The sequence below is a fragment of the Equus quagga genome, chromosome 11 (assembly GCF_021613505.1).
Source record: "Equus quagga isolate Etosha38 chromosome 11, UCLA_HA_Equagga_1.0, whole genome shotgun sequence".
NCBI classification, from domain to species: Eukaryota; Metazoa; Chordata; class Mammalia; order Perissodactyla; family Equidae; genus Equus; species Equus quagga.
This window is the reverse complement of record NC_060277.1, coordinates 110,458,616-110,477,455: the sequence shown is the minus strand read 5'-3', so window position 1 is coordinate 110,477,455 and position 18,840 is coordinate 110,458,616. Positions and strand designations below refer to the sequence as shown.

General features: G+C 47.2%; 1 protein-coding gene across 1 annotated transcript in view; it reads left to right on the top strand.

Moving 5' to 3' along the window:
• Positions 1 to 15,184, top strand: part of SRP68 (signal recognition particle 68) — a 33,665-nt gene extending 18,481 nt beyond the window's left edge. The window contains exons 9-16 of the mRNA XM_046675774.1: positions 3,177 to 3,275; positions 5,645 to 5,709; positions 8,957 to 9,113; positions 10,029 to 10,123; positions 11,162 to 11,291; positions 12,987 to 13,062; positions 13,505 to 13,557; positions 14,028 to 15,184. Coding sequence (XP_046531730.1) covers positions 3,177 to 3,275; positions 5,645 to 5,709; positions 8,957 to 9,113; positions 10,029 to 10,123; positions 11,162 to 11,291; positions 12,987 to 13,062; positions 13,505 to 13,557; positions 14,028 to 14,255 — 903 coding nt within the window. The 3' untranslated portion in view covers positions 14,256 to 15,184. The remainder of the gene's footprint in view (positions 1 to 3,176; positions 3,276 to 5,644; positions 5,710 to 8,956; positions 9,114 to 10,028; positions 10,124 to 11,161; positions 11,292 to 12,986; positions 13,063 to 13,504; positions 13,558 to 14,027) is intronic.
• Positions 15,185 to 18,840: the final 3,656 nt, after the last annotated feature.

The following is an 18,840-nucleotide window of genomic DNA, read 5'->3' as shown; positions in this document are numbered from 1 at the left end:
TGATACTTGATCACACCTGAATTGTCTCTGGTGGTTGCATTGTGAGGGTATTGTTAGCTCTTTTTGTAGGGGAGGGCAGGTTTAAAATGTATGCAGGTTTGATAATTCTTATCCTCAAGTTATATTTTAAAGTTTGAGTGGAAGGGAGACCATTTATCCTTTTCTTTGAAAAAAAAATCTATTCTTTTTTTTTTAATTGCTTTTTCTCCCCAAATCCCCCCAGTACATAGTTGTATATTTTAGTTGTGGGTCCCTCTAGTAGTGGCATGTGGGATGCCACCTCAACATGGCCTGATGAGCAGTGCCATGTCCGCACCCAGGATCCGAACTGGTGAAACCCTGGGCGGCCGAAGCAGAGCATGGGAACTTAAGCACTTGGCCACAGGGCCGGCCCCCCAAAAAAATCTCTTCTGAAGTGAGGTTTGTATCCTTCTTTACTAGATTCCATGTGTTTTTTCCTAGACCTCAGTGGGCCGAGTGAGGCTTGGTGCCCATCCCCTTGGTTCTCCTACGGGTGTGGTGGAGAATGTGGTCAGACTTGCCTTGTGTGTTTCTCAGTCGCACCGCTGCCTTCCTGCAGTTTTTGTAGACAAGTGAAAATAATCTGGGAACTCTGTTTTTCATAACAGGGGTCTCTACCTGAGGACACACACAGCTCATTTTCCTCTGTACCAGTCAGTAGAAAAGCACATCCTGGAGTATTGGAAGTGTTAGAAAAATTGATCTAGAATTTCTTTATTTATTCATTAGGATTGAGTAACACATTGCTTCTAGGTTTATGAATTCTCTCTGTCATAGGCACACCTGGGGAAAAGGTCCAGGCAGACCACGAATCCTTCTGCAGAGAGTTTGTGCTTGTGTGGAGGCGCACGTTCTTGGTGGCACAGTGGCAGACTTGGGAGGTCTGCATGTCGACACTGAGGAATTCTGCCTCTATGAAAGAGAGGTGTTTCTTGTTCCGTTGTCCTTTCAGGATTATCTTATCCACCAAGATAGGTTTATAGAATAAGAGCGTAAGAAGCAAGCGGGTTTCAGGTTTCCCGTTTGGAGCCATTTTGCCTGGCCCAGGGGACATCATGAGAAGTTCTGCTCCAGAGTTGCGTGGTCTTAGAATCACTGTGCAGTGTGGGCATCATAAAAAAAACACAGCCAACTGAAGTCCTCCCCTTCAGTCAGGCTTTTTCCTTCATTGTGGTTTAGGACTTTTGTAAAATTTCCAGTGGAACTTAGAATTATGCAGGAGCAGTGGGAAAGTCTGCTTATGCAGACGTTTCCTTATTCAAAGGGAACATCTCTGGCAGTAAAGAGGTTTAGCATTTTAGCAGCATTTTATGTTTTTCATTTGAGCCATACCCTCCCTACAGTAAAGGAGACAGAGCCTGTGTAGCTGGTAAAACCAAGTTTGCTCTTTTCTTACTTCTACACCCATTGCCCCAACTGCTGGACCCCACCCATCTTAAAAAGGGCCCTAACCACTGAGCCCCGCCCATCTTAAAAAGGGTGTTGGTGGCATATTTGCTGGATCGCATGGCATCGGAACTGGCGTGGGAGTTCATCCTGCCTGCTACTGCTGTGGCTCTGGTGCATGTCTGTCCTGTCCACGATCTCATTCCAGTTGTTAACTGCTGTACAGCTGCCTCGTTCCACAGGATTAGGACTTTGAAAAATTTAGCCAGTGAGTTTGATTAAATGAGTATAAAACATCTTGCTAACTCGAGGTGCCTAACAGCGGTTAGTGTGAAGTGTGTTTCTCTAGAGCTGCACTGGCCAGTCCAGCAGGCGCTTGAACACGTACGGCTGTTTAAACTTGAATGAATTAAAATTTCAAGTGCATGGTAGCCGCATGTAGCTGACGACTGCCGTGTTGGAGAGTGCAGATACAGGGCGTTTGTATCACTGCAGAAAAGTCTGTTGGACATGCTGCTCTGGGTTTCAGCGAGTTTATGGTGGCATGTTTCCCTTTGTGGATTTACAGAATGACTGTGCCCCCGATTCATTCCTAAGTTAGTGAACAACAAGAAAGTCAAGTAACTTATAAATGGAAAAGTATATTTGATTTATATTGGGTAATTTACAAGGAAGTTTTTCACACTGGGAACTAGGGAAAACACAAGAGTTCTTAAGAGAAGAAAAGGTATTTTTTTAAGCCCCTACCACCCACCTCTTGAAGGAGTGGGCAGTACTGGGTTTTCTTTTGGGCTTTCTTAGAGGTCAGTGGAATGTCAAGAGAACATATTGGACGTTAGTTTCTGTGGAAAGTCAAACATAATAATGGAATGTTGATGTTTTAATGTCACAGTGGGTCTGCCAGTAACACAAGTTCGTCTCCTTTCTGCCTTTCATCCATTCCCACCTGCTCAGTCAGATTCTTTAGAGTGATAATGTGGTTTGGCAGGTATTCAGTTAATGAATCACTTTTTCTCTTATCCCAGCTGGCTAACAGAGGGGTGACGCCCTGTCCTTGTAAAGACTGTCATCAAGTGCTTGTCAACCTTGTCTGCCCAAAAATGTCCTCAGCATAGCCATGTGGAATATCCAAGTGGAGAATTTCTGTGGTGAAGAAAACCTCTATGATATTTAGGAGAAATCTATTTTTGATTGGGTGTTGATTAAAACAATGTTGCTCATGTGCTTGGACCTAAAAAATTCTGTGTATTCAAGTCTGTTGGGTACATTTGTAAGGGTAATTCTGCTGACATACAGAAGAGCTGAAGATAGTTTGTTCTGGAGAGAAAAAGGAAAAGAAACTTCTGCTCTGCCGTCCTTCGGTGTGAGGCAAATCTAGTCTGTAAGGGCCCTCTAGGGATGCAGGTGCAGGCGTTGAGCAGAGGTAGAAGGTTGGAGGAAAGTAGTAGAAAGTTCTATGATAGGAAAAGATTTCAGGCATCTGTTGCCTGACAGCTTCAGATCAGTTATACAGATACTTTTTCAGTATGTTCCTGTTATACATGTGTATATATAAAATCCCCATTTCCATATGACTACTGAATAAGACTAAGAAAAATCTTGTGTGGTGGAGAATGGTAACAATTGGAATGATTTCTGATTTGGGGCGGTTTTTGATTGGATATTTGTGTTCACGTGTAATGGGGGGAGGCAGAGCGCTGTTCTGCTCTCATCCCGTCAGAATACTATGGCTCACTCAAAATCTGTTACTGCATTCTGCCTTTGTTTAGGCTGAAAGTGAAGAAACCAAGGAGCGTCTGTTTGAATCCATGCTCAGCGAGTGTCGGGACGCCATCCAGGCGGTTCGGGAAGAGCTCAAGCCAGATCAGGTAGGACTGTCAGCTGAGCCACTGGCTCTTGCTCTGGGCTGAGGCCCTCCTCAGTCTGCGTGTCTCCTTCTCAGGTGGGGTCCCAGTGGTCTGAGTGCATTAACTCTTAGTCACTGGGTTTTTTTAGGTGTGGCGACTGGCTAACAAACAACAAAAGCCTCTGGCCGCCATCAGGTTGAGAAATCATTTTCTCTATCCTGTTCCTCCTAATGGTTTCATATATTAACTGTTAAGCCTTTGGTCTCAAATTTATGTCTCCAGGTGGACTTCTCCTGTGCTCCCTTTTTCTAATAACATCACTGATTCATTCAGGCCTCTAGGCTGAAAACCTCAGAGCCATTTTTGTCTCTTTATTCTCTATCACCAAAAACCCTATTTATTCTCCCTTTGTAATTGCTCTTGCCCCTTGTCCATTTCTCCTGTTTCTAATTAGCCCTTTTTCTTATGCCTAAACCACTACAACGGTCTCCTGGCTGCTTTTCCTACCTTGGTCTCGCTTCACTTCTCCAAGCCTTCCTTGCCAGAAGCAAATTGAATCTTTCTAGATCCCATCTCACTGTCTAATTATGACAAGCCCAGGGATTCCACTAAGTCTAGGGCAATGGTCTCCCAACTTTTAGGATAATGCACCTCATAAGTAAAATTGAGCATGCACCTCTGCTATGTTTATTTGTAAATAATATACCTTATTTAACTGATTTGTAATATATAAAACACATTAAAATAAAATTTTTAGGAATGAGGTAAATAGAAATAGAAGTTCTAGTTTTCTTCTTACACCCCCACTCGGGTTGTGTGCACCCTGCTTTAGAGACCACTGGTCTGGCAGATGCAGTTCAGACTCCTTGAGCTGGTGCACGCACACGCCTTCCCCCGTCGGTTTCCAGCCTCCATTTCCAGCGCTGTGCTTCCCTGCTTCCCTCTGAGGCCTCTGCCTCAACCTGTTGTACTCACCGTCCTAATATGCCTGTGCTCCCTCAGTGCGTTCCTCACACTGTTCTCCTTTCACTCCTCACACCTGGCTCATCCTCCCTCCTCCTTTTCACCAATCCACACCCCACCTGTTCTTCACGGTCCAGCTCATAGCTCACCGTCTCTGAGAAGCCTGCCTACATCCTCCTAGCCCACAAGGGTATCTCCCTTTTCTGAATATCTCATACTTGCAGCTGTAATTTTTATTTGATAGTTAAGTATTGCCTTTTAATATTTTGTATGTTGTTTTATATTTACTTTTTCATTATATTTCCTCAAGATTCTAAGCACCTTAAAAGCAACTATATATTTTTTTCAGCATCTGCCACAGTAGTTTGAGTATAAAATGTTCAATAAATATTTGTTAGGCTGTAGTCACCTGTTTCCTTTTCCCGTTAAGCGGCTTTTGTTTATTACACTTCCCATCCTCCTCTTAACAGGGGCGCACAGAGCCCCAGCCTCCATCATTCACCTTGAATTCACAGCAGTTGCCGGGACACCTCACAGAATGAAATGAATGTGGTGATACCAAGATGTATTCATTTCCTAGTGCTGCTGTAACATTACTACAAACTTCGTGGCTTAAAACAACACACATTTATTATCTTACAGGTCTGTATGTTGGAAGTCTAAAATGGGTTCTCGGGGCTGCGTTCCTTGCAGCCTTGGAAGCTCTGGGGGAACCTAGAGGAGAATCCATTTCCAGATTCCAGATAATGCGTTTTCTGGCTTCTAGAGGCCACCTACATTTCTTGGCTCCTGGCTCCTTCATCTTCAAAGCCAGCAGCTAGCATCTTTTCTCCTCTCTGACCTTGCGTCAGTCCCAGTATCTTCTCTGTATCACTGACCCTCCTGCCTCTCTCTTCTGAGGAGCCTGTGAGTACATTGGGCCCTCCTGGATAATCCAGGCTAATCAGAAGATCCTTAATTCATCACCTCTGCAGGGGCTCTTCTACCATGTGAGGTAACATCTTCACAGGTTCCAGAGTTAGGATGTGGACATCTTTGGGGGCCGTTATTCAGCCAGGCACAAAATGTAGGAGCTGACAGCACAAGGGGCTGAACTTGGATCTAAGGCACAGACCTGATAAGGGAGCAGTGAACCGTGGAATGTCTGCTGTTCATGCTGCGGGTCTGGACACAGGGAGTAGTGGTCAGGAAGCCTTACTGGCCATTACTCTGAATTCTCTTACTCAAGTCCAGTTTTTAGATGCCAGTGGCAACTGAGCAACCCTGTTGCTAGAATATCCAGTAGATCTTTCATATTTGAGGGCCCCTAACTTATTAGAGTCTATGCACGTGTTCCAGGGCACACTGGGGACCATACCACTGAAGGCAGTGGTCAGAGCCAAGGATTGGATCAGTTGTTTTAGCTTTACCTTTTTCACTTTCTGCAGAAACAGAGAGATTACACCCTTGAAGGGGAGTCGGGGAAGGTGTCTAATCTTCAATACTTGCACAGGTAAGGAGGTAATTTTTTACTCTTTCACATTGTGAAATACATCATTGGGAAAAAAAGAGTGTGTTTAGTGTTTGTTTTAATTTATAATTTAATATGTAATAAATAATACTAATATATCTTTGTACATTTTATGAGTGTATATACTGCATTTGTGATTATTAGAATTATTATTCTAATTATTCTAGTTATTAGAATAATACTAATATATATAATTGAAAATTTGTATACAGTTTAAGAACTGAAATGCAACCAATAACTTTGAAACTCCCTGTGGCCCCACCCTGGTCGATTCCTCCCCCTCTTCTACAGCTCACCACTCCTTGCTGTGCCAAGCTCCTAAAGTTCTCCTCCTCTGTGTTCTCACTTACATTGTACCTTCCACATTTAAGTTCAGTATCAACTCAAGTTTAATTCCATCTGGAGTTTATTTTTGAGTCAGGTAAAGCTCTGCTTCACCTTTTTCCATGAGGATGATGGATTGTTTCAGTGCTCCGTCCTTTCTCTGCTGGTGTGCGCTGCCAGCTCCATCAGGCATCCATTCTGTTTTCTCCTTGCCTCCTCTTTTTCTAGACTCTCTTCTGCTCCGCTGATCATTCGTCTGTCCTTACACCAGCCAGCACAGTGAATTACTGCAGCTGTGCCGTAAGTCTGGGCATCTGGCAGAGCAGCTCCACCCACCAGCTTTCTCCTCAGCCAGCACAGTGAATTACTGCAGCTGTGCCGTAAGTCTGGGCATCTGGCAGAGCAGTTCCCCCCCCACCAGCTTTCTCCTCAGGTGTATCTTGACTGTTTTTGTCCCTTTGCTCTTTCATATACATTTTTAAATTACCTTGCCAAGTTTAGGTTTTTTTTAAAGGTGGATTATTTTGTTTCACAGAAGAAAGGAGGAAGGAAGAGTGACATTTTTGGAACTTCCTGGGAAGAAATAAAATTACTTGGGAAGGAAAACTCTTCTTATCTGATTTTTTTTTCCGTGTGACCTTGAAATTTTAATTTCTTAGTTACTACTAGTACCTTTTTAGTGAACCTGGCAATATTTTCAGCCACCCCCCTACCCCCTCCCTTCTTTATAGAAACCAAACCACAAGAACTCCTCTCCCCCTACCTTAATCTCCATTCTTAGGGAATTTGGTATTACAGGAATGTCAAATTGACTGCCAGATGACTCAGATGCGTGGGATATCAGCAAGAATGGCACTTAGATGTCCTGTGTTTCAACAAGCCTCTGAGAAAGATGAGGCTCTGGGAATTTAAGAGACGAGCTCGTGGTTAGTAGCCACACGGAGTCAGTCAGGAGCTATCCAGCTCTGTAGCCTTGAAAAGACCCCGAGGGCTTCAGCAAGGCTCGGGAAGCTTTCAATCCGTGAAGCCCCCATGCCCTTGGATCCGTTCTCCCGCTTCAGATCTGGCTAGTATCACAATCATGGATTTCAGTTAGAATTTGAAGGCCAGCTTTGGGGTAAATTGAAGTTAGGAATCAGGTAGCTCTTGTATTTTAATAAAACTTTGTAAAGATGTATCTAAATTCCTCTGCCACTCTGTGAATAATGATTACTTTGTTTCGAGAGTCTGATTTTTCTGCAAAGCTTTAAGAAAATCCATCTCTTGAACTTCTCTCCCATTTCTCCAAAGCAGGCACTTTTAATTCTTTTTAAACAAATTCTTTTGATATTTACATTGATGTCTCTAGATGACGTGTCTGTTGCTACTTCTTGATTTAAGGATTTAGGTATTTTATACCACTTTCCACTGTAGCCCTCCACTCCCACTCTACACCCTGACCCCTCTTGACCTCCCATCCGACTCTTATATAGGCTTTCTCATTTTTGTTGCTGTTTTAATTTTTGAGAGCTTGTTCGTTTTCTTTTTGAATATTATTATTTTTTTTTTTTTTTTGAGGAAGATTAGCCCTGAGCTAACATCCGTGCCCATCTTCCTCTATTTTAGGTGTGGGATGCGTGCCACAGCATGGCTTGATAAGCAGTGCATAGGTCTGCACCCGGGATCCAAACTGGTGAATCCAGGCCACCAAAGCAGAGCACATGACTTAACTACTGTGCCACCGGGCCAGCCCCTGAATATTATCTTTTGAATATAGCATCTCCTAATTTCATGACCACAGAGTCTTTCTTTATCTTTCTGAGGTTCTTTATAATAGTTTTCCGAAGTTTTCTTCTCCTTGCAAAGTCTGGTTGTTCCAACTTGCTTTTTTTTCCCCTTTCAGTTTTGGCCTCTTCATCTTGTTAGATATTTTCCTTAAATGTCTGGTGATCCTTATTCATCCACTTATGTTAAAGATAATGTGGCTTGTCTGGTGGGAGCTCTACAGACATGTGTGGAGCTCATCACTTCTGGGCTTCCCTGTAGGCGTTCTGACTCTGGCCGTCCACAAAGGACCCCAACTCCAAAAACTTGAATTTTTTTCTTGGGCTGGTCAGATCCCTGGAATACACCAGGCTGCTCTTGTTCTGGAAGCTGAGTAGGAGAGGGTGGGGCAGCTAGGTCAGCACTCAGAACTTGATAGTCCCTTAATCCCCATGTTCATTATGAAGCCTCCAACCTCAGCTATGCCTGTGTCCCCCATCCCTAGGCTCTGTCCTCTCCCAAGGATGCTCCAGCCTTCTGTCAGAGTAAGATGGGGATCTGGAGGCCTAAACCCTTCTTAAACAGACTTTTAAATAGTTGCCATCTTTTTATTCCCACACATTAAAGGAACTTTCCAGGTGGTATAGCTAAAAGGAGCAGGCATCATGCATAGTCTCCCATATATACATGTTTAATATGCACAACCATCCAAAGAGACTGTCCCTCAGTATTTTCTGAGAAGAGAAGGTCACCAGATGAGTAGGAGGAGCTGTCAGGCAAGCATTCTGTCCTTACACTGTGGGCCAGGCAGTTAACTAGTCCTTGTTCCAGGAACTAGCTTCCCATCCATGAATCATCTTAAGGACTAGCAGTGTCCTCTGAAATTAGTAGCTCTGTGGCTCTTAAATAGAAATAGGATGTAATTCAAGCTAAAATCAAATTTTGTCTTGAAGTCTCATACTGGTCCCCTGCAAATTTGCCAGTGGACAGCAGCCAGAATGGAGGGCCCCTTGAACTTGAGGCCCCAGCCAGCTGGCCCTGCTGCACGACGTGCCCTCACCCCCACACTTGCCCTAGGTCAGTCCCAACCTGTGGTCCAGTGCACTTCCCAGAACATCAGCTTCCCTGAGCATAACCTGAGCTGACATGTGGTACATTCCAGCTACCTGACCTACATCAAGCTGTCAACAGCAATCAAGCGTAATGAGAACATGGCTAAAGGTCTCCAGAAAGCTCTGCTGCAGCCGCAGCCAGAAGATGATGGCAAGCGCTCCCCCCGGCCCCAGGACCTGATCCGGCTCTATGACATCATTCTACAGGTGACTCTCGAGGATGGGAAAGCAAGGGCCTGTCCTTTGCATGTGTTGGATACAGAATGACTTAACTTTGCATAGCGAAAGGGCTGTGACAACCAGGAGCTGCTAGTGTCTTGGTAAAAGACAGAGGTCTTGTTCTTGTACTAGTTCCGCGGCCTGTGAACCCGCCATTCAGATGTGTGGCTATGTAGAGACTAGTAAGCCCACAGGCATTCACTGAGCACTTCACCTGTGTGTGAGACTCTCCTGCGTGCTGTGGAGCATCCTGAGACCTGAGGCCACCCTGTCTCAGCCCACTGGGAGTTTGTCAGTGAGTAAGATCGTGAGAGAAATGCACATAAACAGGGGGTCTTTCTAGATGTCAGATGAGTGGGCTACTCTGAAATGAAAGCTCAGAGCTGGAGAGATCCCCTCTAGCCGAGGTGGTTCAAGAAGGAGGTGAGATGTGAGCTGAGTTGTAAAGGACAAATAAGCTTTCCGTATCAGAGAGGGAGTTAGAGGTGACACCAGGTGTGGCTGCTGCCAAGTCACTTGTCACAGACTTTTCCTCATTATTTCAAGCCAAGGCTCTTCTTTTCACCCTTGTCTGTTGTTACAAAGTCTTCTGTTAAAAACTCAGTTTGGGGCTGGCCCCATGGCCAAGTGGTTAAAGTTCGCACACTCCACTTCGGTGGCCTGGGCTTATGGGTTCGGATCCCTGGCGCGGACCTGCTCCACTCGTCAGCCATACTGTGGAAGCTTCCCACATACAAAATAGAGGAAGGTTGGCACAGATATTAGCTCAGGGCTGATTTTCCTCAAGCAAAAAAAGAGGAAGGTTAGCAGTGGATGTTAGCTCAGAGCAAATCTCCCTCACCAAAAGAAACCTCAGTCTGAGGCCTCTTGTTCATGAGTTTTCTTGTTGCATCTGTTGTGCAGAATCTAGTGGAATTGCTCCAGCTTCCTGGCTTAGAGGAGGACAAAGCCTTCCAGAAGGAGATAGGTCTCAAGACCCTGGTGTACAAGGCTTACAGGTAAGGTCCTATGGGCGGATGGGCTTTCCTCTGCCGCCCGGTGGGTCTGTAAGCCTTGGGAGCATATCCTGTCCCCTGGAAGATTGGGTCACTGGCTCTGTGAGTACCTTGCCCATGATGAGAGACGATCCACTCAGCATGTGCAAGGGAAAGCTCTGCTGAAGGTGTGGCCGGGCGTTTCCAGTGTACCTTCTTTGCTCTTTGGGTAGGTCGGGGAAGCCGGAGAGCACGCACAGTAAATGTCTTCTCCCTCCACTCCCCGCCCTCCTCCCAGGGAAAAGGGACAAGTGTTGGAAAAGGTGTTAACTAACAGAACCAGAGCCAAACCTGAACTGAACCAGGAGAAAGCTAAACCTCTCCGTTTTGTAAAGGAATCATGTTATTTATAACTTGGAAGTGGGCTGTGTAGCAAAATGGGGGTCTAGACAAAACGGCAAAGTAGAGTCGTGTGTTCTTACCCTTCCTTTTCTGGCCCTCACAGCCCAGCGCACTCTGGCTCTGTGGGGTGTCTGGTCTTCGCTCACTGTGCCCTCCTCCTGGCTCCTGTGGGCCCTCTGTCTTGTCAAGAGCCAGTAGTGCTCAGGCTCTCTTGATCCCAGGGGAGTAGTTTCCATGAGGAAGCGATTTCTTGGATTTGGTTTTTGAAAAAAGGATGAGCAGAGAGAGAACGATTGTGACGTGGATGTGTGGGCCGTCGTGGGTGGGGTTTATGTTTGAGCCAAGCAACATTCCTCCTTCCTGCCTGGCCCCAGTTCTCCCCATGCACCTTTTGGGAACTGCGCCTTCTTTGCAGAGTCAGCTAGTAGGTAAAAGACAGTGGGTCAGTGTTGGAACTACAGTATCATCTCTGACGGCAGGCAGAGTCTGCAGGTTAACCAGGCAAAGCTGGACATTGAGGATGTTGAGGTCGCCCTGCAGTGATCCTGAGGTTAAGAAACCCGTTTCCAAATTTAAAATTCAGTCTAAACTGCAAAGAAAGCCTTGGTCTTGGGTAATGGTTGCTTGAGACTACTCTGGCTCTTTTGCCTTCTCCATCAGGTGTTTTTTCATTGCCCAGTCCTATGTGTTGGTGAAGAAGTGGAGTGAGGCCCTGGTCCTGTATGACAGAGTCCTGAAGTATGCAAATGAAGTAAGTTCTGATGCTGGACCCTTCAGGAACAGCTTAAAGGTGAGTCGTTGGCCTCTCCTTGTTTCCAAGCCCTGGGAAGTTGTGCACTGAGGCTCTGGAGGGGCTGTGGCTCCTCTGAAGCTGGTCCCGCCTGGTTGGCCATGGGACATGGTATGTCCCTAAGTCCCCGGGAGCTGCACGCTGTCTAACTCAACGGCCACGTTCCAGGGCTGAGGAGGATTTAGGTACTAAGCCTCTTTGAACCATTCCTCTGGCTAAAAAATCCTGAAGTTCTGTTCTCAGACTCAGCTACATGCTGAAATTGCCTGGGAAGATTTTTAAAGATGGATGTCTGCGTTCCACCCCCAGAGATTCTGTTCTAATTGATGTGGGGTCTGGAAAGGGCATTGCAGTTTTTTAAAGCCCCTCAATGATTCTAATATGCAGCAAAGTTGAGAAGCCTTTCCGAACAGAGTGTGCCTGGACCAGCGGCAGCAGCGTCTGGGAGTTTGCTAGAAAGGCAGACTCTCAGGCCCCACCCCAGGCCTACTGAGTCAAAATCAGCATTTTAGCAAGACCCCCAGGCAATGTGGGTATACGTCAAAGCTTTAGATCATGCTGATCTAAAATGTTCGGTAGTTTGGTTTATTTCACTGACTGTCAGACTGACTTTTTAAGCTTGTGGGCTGTTGTGATGCAGAGATTCTTAAAGCACTGGCTGGTCCACAGAATCCGTGTGTGTTTTGTGAGTGGAGACTGTTTAGAGAAGCGCACTAAGGTTGCTGTGACTGACGGAGTCACAAGCCACTGCGTGAGAGCTGCTGCTGTTAGCGCTCTTCCCGTTTGCTCGGAACAGCACTGTGCTCTGGTTGAAGGATAAACTTGGTTGCTGCCTTGAAGAGCTGGTGGTTTTGTTGTAGCCACAAGACTTGCGTGAGGAGCCACCTGTGAATACAAAGAAGAGGTGCTGGAGCAGAGGCAGAGAGACGGGAAGGAGAGGAGGGGTGTGGGCGGAGGGTGGGTACCCAGTCTGGTGGCAGCAGGGTGGTGGGGTGTCGTCGGGATGTGGCAGCAGCCCAGTGTAGACACTTCATCTCAGGAGAGAGGAGAGGCAGTTTACAAATGCCCATCCGACCTAATGTGCTGGATGATTTTGGGGAGAAATGTCAGAAAATAGAGGTGTGAGGGATTCAGCAGCATCTAGACCTTATCAGATCATTCTGAATTTTGCCAAGTAAGAGACTGAGGCAAGAGAACTGCATCGCCGTCATAGAATGGGTGGGACACAGTGGGTAAGGGCTTAGGCCCTGAAGGCACATGGCCTGGTTCTGTCCCAGCTCTGTGGCCCTTGGGAGTGTGACTTTGGGCACGTTATTTGGCCTCTCTATGCTTCAGTCTTCTCATCTGTGAAACGGGTACAGACTACCTCAGGATTACGGCGAAGATGGACACAGCAATTGTGTGGACTGCTTAGAGCAATGCCTGGCCATTATGCAGTTAGTGTATGATCAATTTATTTATTATTATTATCATTATCATCGCTACTATCTAAAGGCGTTATTCCTTAAGCCATGGCATCGCTTTTCCCATTTGAAACAGGCTAGTTTTGTTTGTTTGTTTAGTAGGGAGAACCATTTAAAAAGTCTAAAATCCTGTGAAAATGCCAGTGGGACCACTCAGCTTGATTAGGTTAGTTTGGTGTGCTGCTCTGGCCTGGCCCCAGCTCTTGAGTATGCCTTTTCCGAATCGTTACAGGACCTGCCTGACATGCAAGAGCTCATCACACAAGTGAGGTCGGAAAAGTGCTCTCTGCAGGCAGCGGCCATCCTTGGTGAGACCCCTGCTGCTTTTGCTGCTTGTATTCCCAAACTTCCCTTCACTTCTGTTCCTCTTCTCTCCTACCCCCTACACTACTGTTTTAAGATTGAAAGGGGTTGTTTGGGTTAATCTGTAAGAGTTTTATTTTTCCCTGCCATTGCTTCTGCCACATTGCAGCATCAGATTGTGTGGAAGGATTTAGAGGGGCACTGTTGTACTGTGCCTGCTCCCACACGGCCGTGCTGGCTTCCCTGCGTGGACAGCATTGGTCTGGGGTTTACCGCCTGTTTATCTGCACTACTTCCCAGCAGAGTGTGGACCCAGGAGGGAGAGGGCTACTTTCCCTCCATGCTGGCTGGCTTTGCTCTTGGGATTTAGAAGCCATACATGTGATGGGTGTCATTTGCGTAGTGTATTACATTCCTGCTCTTACTGAATCCCTGTGAAACTTTCAGATGCAAGTGACTCCCACCAGACAGAGACTTCCTCCCAAGTCAAGGACAATAAGGTAAGTCTGGGCTGTGGCTTTTCAGGAATACAGAGTAGGACCCATAACTCACTAGGCATGTGTACTCATTTGTAGAACAGAGGACCCTTAATTTCTAAGGAAACACCCTACTTCCCTCTCTTTTACTCAGACCTGAAAGCTGCCTGTATAAAGTTTGTTAGGTGTCATCTAGATGACAAATAGGAGGTTAGGAACCTGTTGCTATGCAGAGTGTCACAGCTGGCTAGGAGCTCTGACTTCAGCGTCTAACAGGCCCATACCCTAATCCCAGCCCACCCGCCTCTTAACCTCTCTAGGTTTCAGTGACTCTCAACTATAAAATGGGGGCATGACAGCACTGCATCACAGGAGGTTTGTGGGATTGAGTGAGGCAGCACATGCAGGCTCTGAACTGGGCACTCAGCGCATGGTGCATATTCCACTCATGGTCTGTGATTAACGCCTGGCTTCCTCCCTTTGATTGATTGCAGCCTCTGGTTGAACGGTTTGAGACATTCTGCCTGGACCCTTCCCTTGTCACCAAGCAAGCCAACCTCGTGCACTTCCCGCCAGGGTTCCAGCCCATCCCTTGCAAGCCTTTATTCTTTGACCTGGCCCTCAACCATGTGGCTTTCCCACCCCTTGAGGACAAGTTGGAGCAGAAGACCAAGAGTGGCCTCACTGGATACATCAAGGGCATCTTTGGATTCAGGAGCTAACCAGGCTCTTCCTTGGGGGCAGGGGGCGATCCTGACTCGTAGTCTATATTGTGAGAAAACCCCAGCAAGTTCCATGATAGTAAATGCAGGTCTGCGTTGGCTCAGGGTGGAAGTGTAACATCCTCAGCCCTGCGTCCCTATGTCTCGTGTGTTTGTGCCCTCACATTCTTAACCAGGGTGCTAGAAGGGTGCCCTGGCATCTGGGAGATGTGTGCGGGGTCCCTTTGTCCGTACCTCCTGGGGGAGGGGCCACTGCCATCTGGTCCCGTGTGAACTGCGACTGATTACCTTTGGTCAGTCATGTGTTTTGGGGGTCCACACCAGCCACAGATGGGGGCTCGGAATGTTTTGTCATGTTTCTTCAGTACCATGGATTTGCAATGAAGTCATCCTTGTTGTGAGCATCCAGACTCCCTTGAAAAGTTTGTCTGTGACTAGGAGACATTGGCAATGCCACCACAGAGTTACAGTCAGCCTTATTCCCCTCCACTTCCAAGCGAAAGTTAAGAAGTTTCAGAACAAGCAAAGAGCTCTATTTTTAGAAGAAATATGTTACACTCAGAAATGATGAAAACAAATCTTATATTAAAAGGCAAAGATGCTGGAAACTGTGCCCATTTTTTTTACATGCTCTCATTCGCCTGGTCCCAGTTCTCTTTGGGGACCTTGTTGCATGATCCTGTCATGTCAAGTGTATCCTGAATTCTTGGCAATGCGGGTATGTCTGAAGCCAAATAAGGGAGTGTTAGAGGCGCTGTTTCTAAAGAGTTTCCAATCTGTAGTTTTTAGATACCATTATATTTTAATCAGTTTCCTTCCTTACCCTTTTACTTTTTCCTTAGTGCCCTTTTTTATTTCTATTATAGCATCAATGATAAGTCACAAAAGCAATGTAAGAAAGCAAGGAATAAAAGTGATTTTAAACATGAGATGTACCTGAAACCTCTGAATCCCTTTGGAAAGGGAAACTCACTTGTCCCACAGGAAAGAAAATCCCCCTTGGGAAATGCGGCTTACGTGTGGTTCGGACATGGAGCTGACTAGACCGGCCTGAAGAGAAGTTGAATGGTTAAAGATCTGAGAACATTATTTCAAGATGGAATCCCGCTGTGGGCACGATGGTGCCTGTTGTTTTCCCAATGAATTGCAGAAAGTGATTGCCGGAGGTTGAAAGAGGGGTGGGAGGAAGATAAATCAGACTGCTTTCTTAGAATGGAATATTGTCAAGGACTCAAGATAGAGGGATGTGATCTCTTCTCCTCCCGGGATTTGCTTTGGGTCAAATAGCCTCAGGAAATGGAGATATATATATTTTTTTAATTAAAAGTTTCATGTCTATGCCATACAATTTAGAGGTATCCTCCCTCCCTCCCTCCCTCTGAAGACATAGCATAGATGATCTTGGGTGAGGTCCTGGATTTTGGTCCCAAAGGCTCAGGTAGTGTCCCTAACGGGCTGCGGGAGCACTGAGGGCCTTCATCCTTTTCCTTGCCCACCCCCAGCTCCCCAGTGGACTCTGCAGCACGAGGGCTGTGATTCTGGTTCTGCGTCTCTCACCTTGGTCTTGTGCTAACCTGGCTACAGCCACAGCTGCGCTGTCCTCCAGCGCCAAGAACCCAGTTCAAGGCCCCACCACGCGGGCTGTCCTCCAGCCTGCCTGTGCCAGTATCTGTGGCACTGCGGAGATGAGGCAGGGGCTGGAGAAGCTCCTTCTGTCCTCAGACGCACAGCCCTCCCAGCTCCTCCTGCACTCTTACTAGAGTCCTGGCATCAGTGGGGAGCCATAGGCCGGAATCAGTCATTTGCACCTTTTCTAAGCTTTTTCTTTCTTGTGGTAACTCTAGAGATTCCCTTCCTCTTGATGTCCTTGCTGGCTCAGCTCTAAGGAGGAGTGCTGTTGTCAGCCAGTGAGGCCCTGACAAGGTAGGTTTAATATTAAAATCACGTATTTACATAAGAAGACAGACCTGGCAGGCCCGAGGTCTCCGGTTAGCTCACACATCCCGTTGCTAGGATCCCTGTACATTAAATAAGCTGTGTCAGTGGGAGCCACAGCACCAAAAGCAGGACCCCCTCCTGTCTAGCGGCCCCGGGAAGTGCCTCAGAGTCAGGCCCTGGGCTGCTCAGGTGGCACACTTGGCTAGATGAATTCACAGAAGGAAACTTAGAGGCCACACGGTCCATTGTTCCCAAGGAGCAGGAAATGCAGTGAGGTCTCAAGGGGGAGGAGAGGTTGTGGACGCCGCTGTACGCGCAGTGCTCTTCACTGCTGTTTGGCTCCTGTCCCCCCACCAGGATGGGCTCTGGTACGTGGGCAGGTTTTGACCCCTGTGGAAAGCCTGTCTCCCCAGATCCAGAGAGCAGCAGGAAAGCTCAATTCAGTCTGTATTTTTAAAACATGCTTGAGGGCTGCTGTGTTAATGGTTTTTATTTTCTTCTCTGTTGAGTGGTGATAGTCTTGATCTGCAGAAACTAGAGGTGAAAAGCTCGCTGTAGTTATCAGGATAATGCTGAACATCAGAGTGAAAGGACAATTTGGCCAAGTTTGTCCACCTTTAACCCTGTTGGTTTTCTTTAGAAAAAAGAGCGTGAGGCAGCTGGGGCTGGACGGGCCCTTTGCTTCTCAGTCTCCTGGATTTTCCCGTTTTCATATGCATTGTTTTAATGTACTGTCTCTCTCCAAGTGAGAATTCTTGGATTCTCTGTTTAAAATGAAGCACTGCTGGGCTTGGTTCTGTCTCCTTCACCTGGTGGGAACCTGAGCCTTTCACCATGGCTGTGACGTGACAGCATGGGATGCAGTGCGCCCCTGCACCCACAATGGCCCTGGACCATCGCCAGTCTTTCCTCCTCAAAGCTGGGGCAATGGCTTCACCCCCTCTAGGAGAGGAACTTTGACTCCGGGGACTTCGAGGTCGGGGCTGTGCTCTGCCTGTTCACTGTCATCACTGTGGCAATGCTGATTTTTCACACACTGGCATCATTAATTACACACAAAAGAATTCCAAACAGCACATTGCTGTCTGCAGCCTTGCAAAGCTTGGAACCTTCAGAGGTCTAGAAAAATGTCCAAAGATAGCAAAAGTATGTGTTGGTTCTAATTTTTTTTTAAAGACACTTGTTGCTCCGGAGGAGATGGAAACCAGATTTAGCTGTAAAACGTATCGATGTTCCAAAGCAAAGAGAGAAATTGGAAACTGCCTGCATCCTGACTACACCAAATGGAAGAATCTAGCCTGTCGATCTGTTAGAGGTTAGAGACACTGTGCACGTGGGTGCAGGGGCGCGGGCGGGAGAACACGAGAGCAGACACAGGCCCTGGCTGCCATGGGTCTGCCCTCCGTTCAAACACCACCTGGCACGGGAAGGGCTCTACAAGTGTAAGCTAGTGGTATTAATAGTTGGTACAGGTTAAAGAAAGTATCATCTTAAATGAATACAGACAATATTTGTGGGAACCGTTGACCTTTTTAAGCTGTTCAGGGACTGTGATCTAAGGCTCTGAGGTTTGGTTTGGTTTAGTTTTGGTTTTTGCTTTGGGGCACCATAGCAGCTCTCTCAGAGGCCGTCTGTCTGATGAGCTGCTCAGTGCTGGCGGGGGAGACCCGCAGGGAAGTCCGAGGCCGGCGAGGCCCTGCTTTCCTCCGTGCCCGCCAGGCGTGGTGATTTTAATTGCTTCTCTGCAGTCTCTGTTTTCAGCAGATGGTTTTGTTCCCCTCCATTTACTGTAACTGTGTGTCGTCATGTTCAGTCTGTGGTTGAATGACTGCCCAGCACTTGGAAAGGAACCACATCCTTTCTGTTAGGCAGAACTTTCCCAGGGATCTTCCGGCAAGAGGCGAAGCAGTTAGGACAGGCAGGTAACTGGTCCCTGAAAGCTGGTCCTGTCAGTTAACTTGGCCTCATCCACGGAATGGAGGGGTGTGAGTGGGTGAAGGCCTGGCCCCCCAACACCCCCCACCGGCCCAAGAAGAATCTCAAGGTGGGGCGAGCTGAAGCCCAGGGTCCAGTGAGCATGTGGACAGATCTCTGATGCTTGTGGGTCTGTGACCCTGCAAAAGCTGTTTACCCTCCGAGCAGGTGTCTGCACCTGCAAAACAGAGACATCTGTTTCTCTAACTTACTGGGGGAAAGAAAATGTGCAGAGGGCTTAGTACCTCTTAGCCCTTAGTACCGTAGCACTTGACAATATGAATTCCCCTCCCTTTGCTCCCCCGTGGATGGGAGCTGGCGTTGGAACACCATGATTCTCCCTCCTCTGCCACCCATAGGCCCCATTCACACCAGAGCCCTGTCCTGGCCCCAACCTGAGGCCTTGGGGGAAGAGCTCCTGCCTAGCTAGGACTGAGAATCCATAGAAAAGTCTCTTCTGCTCCCCACTGGAGCCTGACGGGAGGTTCCCCAGGGAAGGTCTGAGCCCAGGGTCCAGGGAGTGAGGGCTGCTGTGTGCTGAGCTGGCGAGGCCAACACCGCTGAGAGGTGAGGAGACGCTTCTGTCCACAGCCAGCCTTCTCCCTTCTCTAAGCAGGCCCATCCCTTTTTCTCCTTCTTCCTGGAGCTGAGTCCTGCGAGGTCTAAGCAACGT